Genomic DNA, 9,905 nt, shown 5'->3' with positions numbered 1-9,905 from the left:
ATAAATAACGTCCATTAAAATGATCTGCTGCGTCTTGGTGCTACTGTCAACTGCTCTAACTTGGGACTATCTGACAAAACATGGGACGACAATTCGACCACTACCAACAAAGAAGACCAAAATAGTGGCAATACGATGGAGCGTTTGATGTCACTCTCGCGGCACGTTACACACTCGTTATTTGTTAATCCCTCGGGCAATAGGCGGTTAGGCGGCGAGCGTTCTTTAATTCTCCAATCAGTGTCCGGCTATTTGGATGAAAACAAAAAAGTTAAAAAGGGAGTGCTATCAGTGAAAGTTATTGTGACATGTTATGACAGAAAGTATGATTGATAAACTTGGTGAAGTTATCAAAACAAATTTGTTGTCAAAGAGATTTAACAGTAAGTGAAAATACAGGCCAAGATATTTACCAGTCCCATGTTTCGACCAATCGTCCCAAGTTAGAGCAGTTGACGGTACCATTTAAAGCACACTCAGTTGATTTTTGTCCTGCTTTTTCAGGGTACTTAGCTTAAAAGTGCTTGGGTGCAGCATTGGGTATTAAGTCTACACTACACTGTGTGTTTCTTTGTAATATTTAGCATAAAAAAATTACTGGGCTATGATATCAGTCAGGGATATCCTTGCCATCCCATGGGTTGCAATTTATACAATGGGTAGAAAACAAAAATGACTAATACTGTGGACCTTGTATTCATTAGGTGAATGGATAAAATTGTTTTGCAGGGAATTATTGGAAGGATGAAATTTAAATTCTAATGGATCAATTTTTTTCTTTCATATTTTAAGATTATTTACTATTAAAATGAAGTTTTCCTCTTTTGCCAATTTTTGTCAAAGATCAAATTAATATTTCATGCCCAACCATTCGGTTCTTCAAACTGAATTCAAACTCAATCTTTGAAATAAAAACGATAGCAGCTCAAAACCCTGGAAATTTTCCTGCCAACCCTAGACATCCTATCACATTTACACATGGCATGGAAAACCCATTGGTAATACACACCCAACGTGATTGCAAGGGTATACTAGGCTGCTAAGTGACAGTTGTGTTGTAAAAGACAAATCAATTAGAGGACGTTATCATTAATAATATTTATTATACTGTAGTAAAGTTATTCAAAAGACCAGAGTTATATACCTGATTTAAGTCTAAGATTCCAAGACAATTGAATAGAATTGAATAGCAAATCGACCAACCAAAATTTGTTATTTAAAACTGCTGAGAAAACCTCATGATTTTTTCTATTTTTCCTAGAGACCATTGTTTTCTATATAAATAATTACTTTTTTGTTTTAGAAATAGACTTATATCCATGGAAATAAATAAAAATGAATATAAAACCTAACATCTCTGACCCTTACCGAAAAGGAGTGTCAGCTCGTCATGGTTTTCAAACACCAGTCACATCAATTCCACCATGGGTAAAAAGTGTACGTGAAAATAATGCCATTCAACATCATAGACAAACCAATGCTGCGTTGTATCCTCAACCTCAAGTCCTTCCCGCAAAATCATTTCCACAACAAAATACAAATATAGTTACAACAAGAGCTATGTTTTACGGTTCTGTTAACCCACCAGTTGTCAAAAGTGGTCAAGCTACACCAAGAATAATACCGCTGAATGAAGTGCCTAGATTTAATGTTGTTCGTCCTAATCAATTTATTCAGCCTATTGTATCAAAGCAAATTATATCTCATCCTACAATACATGTACTACAAGCTCCTGGTGTTGTGAAGATCCACCCTGCTTCGTTGAATCAAACGCCACAAGTAGTTCAGCAACAGCAAGTACCAGTTATTCCCTACTCTGCTAGTCAAATAGCCACAACCACAAACTCACATAACTTCAATCAAGGTCAATGGCAAAGTACTGATGCAAGAACAGAAAATACATACAATTCCCAACAATACCCACCTAAAGATGGATCACATTCAAAATTTGATTGGGATAGACAACAAAACACAGCTTCTAGAAATGACCCATATCATCAAATAAACTACTCTTCACAAGGTGAACAGCACCATGGACAGCAATCAACAAGAAATTTTGCATTCAAAGACCAGAAAGAAAGCACAGATAAAACAGAAAATGAATATAATAATTATAACCCTACGAAGGAAAGGGCAAAAGATACAGCGCAAGATCAACAGAGAACAATCAGAAATGATTATTCATATCATAACAAACCTCCTGGTATTGAGAGAGAAAGAGAAACAAATTTTAGAGATCCGGAAAGTATCGCTAGAAACAATGGTTCGTATCACAACAAATACGCAGATCCAGATAGAGCAATGGAAATGTCTAATTATGGAGCTAAAACTCAACAACAAGCTGCAGTCAGAAGTGGTTATTACTCCCATGATAAACATTTTTCTAATCACGGTAAAACAACAGAAACAGCTAATTTTCAAGCTGGTGCAACGATTTATCAGAAAAACACAGACAATCCCTATTGGGAAAAACATGATAGACAAAAAGAAACATCAAGTTTCACTTCTAGAGACCATAATATAAGAAGTAATGTAACTAAAACTGACTATACTTATCAAACAAAACAAGATCAACAATACAAAGTTCATGATCGTCCAAGCTTGTATGATGAACAGAAAAAGCAAAACATTATTGTTAACCCCAAATTTTATGGGCACCAATCAAATGAAGGAAATTTATATACCAATATGGAATCTAACAGGGATCAAGTTTCTTTGAGGAATGAGTATAAAAACTTTCCTCAGTATTCATATCCACCTATTATGCAGGCAGTTGCAAGTGAAACTTCATCAATGACAACAGCACCTCCAAATAAAATTAATTCAATCTTGAAGAACAATAAAAATCAGTATGAAACTAATCAGGAAACATATCAAAAGGAGGCACAAAAAACAGATTATTCCCAAGCAAATCTTTATGGTGAGTCCTATCTGAAAGACTTTTCTTGTGCTAGCAACCCCAAACAAGTTGATGAAAGGGTATTCAATAAGCAAAATTTATTCAATCAAAAAAATTCAAAACAGAACATTTCAAGAGGTTCAACCTCTGATTTGCGACCAGCTGTTGCCACACCTTTTTTGTGGAAAAAGAAAGACTCTTCAAATGAACAATCAAATGTAATACAAAATGTTTCAGACCAAAGCAAAGATTCTTCAGAGTCTAGTATTGGTATGTTTCACGTTTGTGTATGTAAAACTACTGAAGAAGAAATGGCGCATGCCAACTATTTTGTTAAAGCATATAACTTTCAGGACTTGTTATCATACATGTCCGACCCGATGATACGCACTCTTCAACGTGAAAGGAGCCTTCATTTAAAAGGACTTGATTCAAAACTCAAAAATGATTACGGGGTAAGATTATATTGTTTTTCTTGATAAATCTTTTGAAATTGTCAGTTCATTGGGTAACTATTAATTTTCCATGATTTGATAAACATGTTTAAATTTTTTTGATAGAAGTAAACCAACAGCCAATTCGATTGACTTCAAAATATGCCATTTTTGCCCTGATTGCCAATTATTTTGCATTTGATTGACAAAAGTTAGGCAAATGTGGCAAAATTTGAGTGCCATAAATGCCAAATAAAAAAGATGTGGTGAATCTGGCATTCTTGGCATTTTTGGAACTTACCTCCATACGTCTCCATACAAAACACTGTTTCCACGAGACCTGTGTTCTTTTCGCTCCAATTTTGCCACTTTTGCCAAAGATTTTGAAAAATAGAAGACCTTCCTATGCTAAAGCAAAACAATGCCGGTCGGCAATTCCGACAGAAAACTGCTGACTAAGCATCACAAAACGGAAATCATAATGGCGGCGTAGCGATGTACAAATTTGCCATGAAACTGTGATCTTTTGACATTGAAATTGTAGATTTGGCAAAGTTGTGGCATTTTTGGAACTTACCTCCATACGTCTCCATACAAAACACTGTTTCGACGAGACCTGTGTTCTTTTCGCTCCAATTTTGCCACTTTTGCCAAAGATTTTGAAAAATAGAAGACCTTCCAATGCTAAAGCAAAACAATGCCGATCGGCAATTCCGACAGAAAACTGCTGACTAAGCATCACAAAACGGAAATCATAATGGCGGCGTAGCGATGTACAAATTTGCCATGAAGCTGTGATCTTTTGACATTGAAATTGTAGATTTGGCAAAGTTGGTGAGTATGGCAAATTTGGAAGTCAATCGAATTGGCTGCAAATTTAAAAATCAAAGCAAATAGATAAATTACTGGCATGTAACATGAAATTTGTTACTCAAAAGATATAGTGTGAAAATTGGAGTTTTATAAAATTTACATGTATTCTATTTTCTATTTTTTAATATTCTATTTTGAAGGCAGAAATTGACATCCCATCTTGTTAAGGATGAGCCTTGGCAATAGAATCATTTTATATATTTCAGGCAAGTAATTTTCACAACTACAGCAAGAAGTTTTTCAATACATTGGTAGAAGACTATTGTCGCGCAAACAATATCGATATCAGTCAGCTAAGGAGCAAAGACCGTGAAATTGAAAAAGAAAAACGTGATAAAGTATTTCTTAATGAGACGAAAAAGAATGCCGGAAACCAGAACAAGGCTGAAAATCAGATAAAGAAAAGAGAACGGATTTCAAAGGAAGATGCACGCATACCATGGGCTTATCTTGATGTTGCACATGAGATGTCATACGACAAATTTCAGAAGCTCTTTGATCTCAGAACAAAGTTATTTCTTCAATTATGGAAAGAAAAGAAAATGCAAAAAGTAAGTTTTTAAAAGGTGACTCAACTCTGACTTGGCTTTCATTTTAACTTTTTCAGTTTTCATTAAAGAACTTTTTCCCAATACAATGTATTTTATTAATTATATCGTTAAGAAGTGTTACAAAAATCGACCAGTTACATACTTCACACATAAAATAATTTGACAGCACAATTTCTAATTTTTTGTAAAATTTTTATCTGATTAATTTTTGTCTTTTATCTAGTCAAAAGCACTGAAAGAGTCAAGGCCATATTTAAATGATCTCATGATGAAGTTTTGTAAAGAACGTAAAATTAATCCTGAAAATTTGAAATGCAAAACAACGTTCAGTGAAGCAAAATCCATGGTGAAATGGCCTTCACTTCTTGATACTGAAACGATCAACAAAGACCAAGAGGATGTTCAAAACGTCAGATACTACAAGAAGCATCTTAGAACCATTATCCCGTTTGATGTGATGAAAGATTTGGAAGGCGACAAAGAATCGCTGTTACAGCAACTGCAAAGAGAAAATTCCAGACTTCCTGAACGAGAAAGGAAATGGGGGGTAATAAGTCATTTAGTTTTTTTTAAATATAAGTAAGTTGATATTGTCTAATTTTATTATTTTAAAACTTTTTCTAAAAAAATAATTGAAAAATCAATATTATTTCTTTTAGACTGCCATTGTTTATGTAGCTAATCGATACTTCAGAGACTTGTTGGAAGCCTTCTTGAACAAGAACAATTTCTCCATGTATTACTTCATCCAAATCAACGACAAGAAACAAAAGCTCCTTGAAAAAAGACGAAAGGAGAAAGCAGCCTTAAAGGAAGAGATGGATGAAGTGAATTGGTATGATGTTGATGATGGTAGTGATGAGGAAGTGGAAGTTGTGGAAGAAATACCTGAAGAAGATCCGGAAGAACGAGAATTCTGGAGTGTTGAAAAATCCACTGAAAGAGAGACGTCAAATGTCAATGATGGTTTAACCCTGGATGATTTGCCCAACGATTATAAATACAGATATTACAATTTTGAAGAAGTCAAAATGATAGTCAACTCGCAAAAAAGGTTCAAACAATTGAATCTTCAAATGAATAAGTATGTTTATTTAGTTTCTTATGGCTTAATTAAAGGGACCATGCTTTTATTTTGCGTGGTGTCAAATTATAGAATTAGAAACAGTTTAGCATCAATCCCAAAAAACCTTTAGAGAAGAAATTTGGCAGAAGGAAGTTTTGGCAAATTTGGTGAATTGCCTCGAAAGTTCGCCAAAATTTTTTTGCCAAATTTAGATATATAGACCACTCGCCAAAGTTAGTTCTCCCCAAATTTAGAAATTTTATTAAATCGCCAAAATTAATTCCGCCAAATTGCAACAAAATTGGCAAATGGGCTCATTTGCCAAAATTTGTTCCGGCCAAAATTTCTTCTCTTAAGGTATTCTATTGACAAGTTTCACAATGAATGCAACTAAAAGCTTCTTTGCTCTTGCATTTCTAGATATTTATCTCAATTGTCAGGGAAGCCAGGCTCAAAGTACAATCCAGAACTGCCCGACAACGCTACAAATGACGATGTAAGTTTATTTTTATCTAAGTAAATAGTTAGGTTTTTTATGTTCTTGATTTCTTTGTCAAAAGGTTGCTAAAAACCCTTTGAGCACTTCAAGGGGGGAACTAATATTTGCTACAACTAATCTTGGACCACAAATAAATTGCTGTCTCACCAAAATTAAAATTTTTGCTATAGCTCTTCCCAAAAATTACCTTTTTTGTGATTTTTTAAATTTTAAAGGGAAAGGAACTGACTTACCATGTCATTCCCTAAAATTAGTTCTTGTCAAAGTTAGTTACCTTAAGGTAACTATACCTTTAAGACTTTTCAATGCAATATTTTGCTGACTATAACTTTCTGTAACTTTTATAGATTCTCAACCAAAACTTGACCAATGTTAAATACTATGAGTTATTGAAGTATGAATGCGATAAAATGGGTGTACCATTATCAGAGTTGGACCGGATCAATTTAGAGCATTACCGCAAGAACGGTGACAAACGAAAAGTGACTGGAACAAAGGAAAGTCAAAGTCGGCAACCTCCAGGAGAAGAAATTGCACTTTTTGGAGGAACTTCAAATCCTTCTTCGCCTTCTCAAGTGAAAAAAGAAAAACGAAAACTCTGGTATTTTGATCAAAACTCAAAAGCAAAGATTCATAAAAAGAATGTGGAAAAGACTCATTCAGCAAACGTTCAAAAATATAATAATGCTGTCAAAGCAAATAAACATCATCAAGAAGAAACTTCCACTATCGAACAAGAAGAAACCTCAATTGCTACTCATGAAGAAACCTCAACTGCTACTCAGGAAGAAATCTCAACTGCTACTCAGGAAGAACAAATAGAATATTATACATTAGGAATCTTGCCAAAAGACATTCATATTGAGTATCAAGCAAAGAAAATTCATTATTATCAGAAAAAGATCCAACAGTTTGGTGAAGCTGAAAGTGTGAAACAGGTAAACTTATTTTCAATTCATTTCCCAAATAATAATTACATTATAGGAAGAAATTTTGGCAGGAAGAAAATTTTGGCGGATTGGACAGATTTGGTCAAAAATCTGCCAAATTAAGTTCCTGCCAAATTTAAGTTGCTCTATTTATTCCCCCAAACATGTGCTATTTCGGGCTTTGAAACAAGTGTTTCCTTTTTAATGGCATTTTTTGGACAAAAATGTCCTTCGTCCGCCAAATTAAATTCCTGCCAAATTTAATTTTTCAAGTTAACCGCCACTCTGAAAAAACTTTTTTGGCCATCCGCCAAATTAAATTCCCACCAAAATTTCTTCCTTTAACGTATGTTGCTTGACCTAAAAAAGAAAAAAATTGATGATAATTAGGGCCAAACTTAGGTACAGGACTATTTTGACTGTCATCTCTAACTGTATATGCTTCAATTCACCACATAATGACTTTTTTAGCATTGGAAAAACCGTTCAGTTCAATATTTCAATGAGCTTGTTGAGATTTATTGCTCTAAGCACAACATCAAACTAACAGATGTCATCCGAAACGGTTGCTTCAAAGACGAGATCAAAAAGACTTACAAGAGGCATCATGAAAACTATGACATAGCCACCACAGATGAAGGTAATGCCAAACGTTCAAAACTGAAAAAATCTGAAGAACAACCCAACCGCCAGAAACTTAGCACCAATAACACAAACATTGAATTAAGTGCTGGGATCCTATTGGTTGATAACCCAAAACCCATCTCCAAAGAGGAATGTAAGGTTGAAGGCATTCAGTACACCTATGGTATGGACATTAATGTATATCCAAGGAGTAAACAACCTTTCACTCACAGGATGATTGCTTATTCCTTAAATGAGATGAGAGGTTTGATCCCTGATGAAGTGATTGAAGAATGTAAACAAAAACAAAGGATATACGAAAACAGGAAAAATGAGATGGTGAAATATTCATCAGATGATACACAGAAAGCTGTCAGAAAGGTATCTTTTGTTATGAAAGTGATCTTTTGTTATGAAAGTGATTTTCAGAGGTATTAATAAATTTGATATGAGATCAAAGCTCTCATAAATAAAGTGAAACCTGCGTAAGCTTTTCATACAATTTGCAGTATTTTGAAATATAAAATAAACCCTTAGTTTGAAGTCATTTACTTGGTCCCAGTTTTTAAGTAGATAGTTATTGTGTTATGGATTTTAAAATAATGGTTAATCTATAATCATTAATTTCCCTGTACTGTTGCTGTTTAATCTTGGTAAAATTTAAGATCACCCTCATCATGATAATCATTGTAAGACTTTTACTTTTTATCGTTTTGAAAGATTAGTATTCACTTCTTTCTAATTCTTTTCTTTTAGGATGCAATGATATATTTCAATGAACTGATTGAAAATTATTGCCGTGAAAATAACATAGACATGCAGCTGTTCTCGGAAAATCGTCGCGTCAGAAATAAAATACGCAGTGATTACAGACAACCAATACAAATTGGTTTTATAGAGGATTCCAATGATTCAAATCAAATCAATAATGATCATAGTAAAGACTTTGGTGAAAATCAAAGCTCTGAAATAATTGATCAAGGTATGACCAATTTAGTTGGTGATGAAGTTTACGATGCTGCCTATGGACCTCCCAGTAATCAAAGGAAACATCGACCTCCTCAAAGAACACAACCTCAAAGAGAGGTGATGGAGTCTGATAAAACAGTGCATAAGCCAATCAAATTTGGTAAAGGAGTACCTCTAAAGAAGCATAACCAGCCTTTCCAAAAGGAAGTTGAACTTCCAGTCAAAAAGGTTTTCCCTGCTGCTCAAAAGGATAAATCAGCAAAACTTTCTCAACTTCAGAAAGTTGAAAAGTTTCCTATAAAAGATGAGATAACACTGTCTCAAGAAGAAGACACTGGAACTCCTGAAGAGTCAAATGACGAAATAACAGATTCCAAGGAATCTGACAAAGCCAAAGAATTAGAATTAGAAGCAAAAAATGAAAAAATCAGATTGAAAAGATCTGAGAAAGAACAAGCTTATACAGAGAAAGCTTCAGAAAGCTCTGGCAAAGCACGATTTACTTCTTGGTTTTAGATAACTACTACTGGAGGTGTTCGTTTTGAAATATTTTATGAAGTTATTTCAGCTATTTTGTAATTTGTGACTCTATTTCGTAGTATTTTTTCGGTAGATTTTTACCAAAAGTATCAGCCATCTTTTCCTTATCTTTCATTTTGTCAACATTTTTTATTATTTTTATTCAAACTTCTCACTTCTATCAAGTTTCTGATTCTTTCAAGGTTATTCTATTTTTACAACACTTAGTTTTATAACCAATCTAGATTTTGCCTCTTGGCCACTTGTTGCTTGAATAATAAGCTGTTTCAGCAGCATTCATTACTAAACAATACAATTTTACGACATAATTAAAACGAATACCAGGGGGATTTTCCTTGATTCCTTTTTCATTCCTAGGATCGTTATTTTGTTAGATAATTTTTCCTTTGAACAAAATTATATTTCTGATGATATTTTTGAGCATTACATTTTAGGAGTTTTGCTTTTTTAGAAATTTTTTAGTTTATATTAGTAAAAGTACCATATATTTTTCATTTTTATCAATATCGTTAAAATAATGT

At 33.8% G+C, this 9,905-nt stretch overlaps 1 protein-coding gene across 1 annotated transcript; it reads left to right on the top strand.

Moving 5' to 3' along the window:
- Positions 1 to 1,272: 1,272 nt before the first annotated feature.
- LOC136803729 (uncharacterized) lies at positions 1,273 to 9,522 on the top strand. The gene is made up of 8 exons (XM_067060448.1): positions 1,273 to 3,354; positions 4,413 to 4,757; positions 4,981 to 5,304; positions 5,417 to 5,841; positions 6,244 to 6,319; positions 6,670 to 7,260; positions 7,723 to 8,256; positions 8,632 to 9,522. Exons 1-8 carry the CDS (start codon positions 1,336 to 1,338, stop codon positions 9,358 to 9,360), a joined length of 5,043 nt encoding a protein of 1,680 aa, XP_066916549.1. The 5' UTR covers positions 1,273 to 1,335; the 3' UTR covers positions 9,361 to 9,522.
- The last annotated feature ends 383 nt before the right edge of the window (positions 9,523 to 9,905 follow it).

This window comes from Clytia hemisphaerica, unplaced genomic scaffold, assembly GCF_902728285.1.
Source record: "Clytia hemisphaerica strain Z4C2 unplaced genomic scaffold, Clytia hemisphaerica genome assembly, whole genome shotgun sequence".
Taxonomy (NCBI): Eukaryota; Metazoa; Cnidaria; class Hydrozoa; order Leptothecata; family Clytiidae; genus Clytia; species Clytia hemisphaerica.
This window is presented reverse-complemented; position numbering and strand designations above follow the sequence as displayed.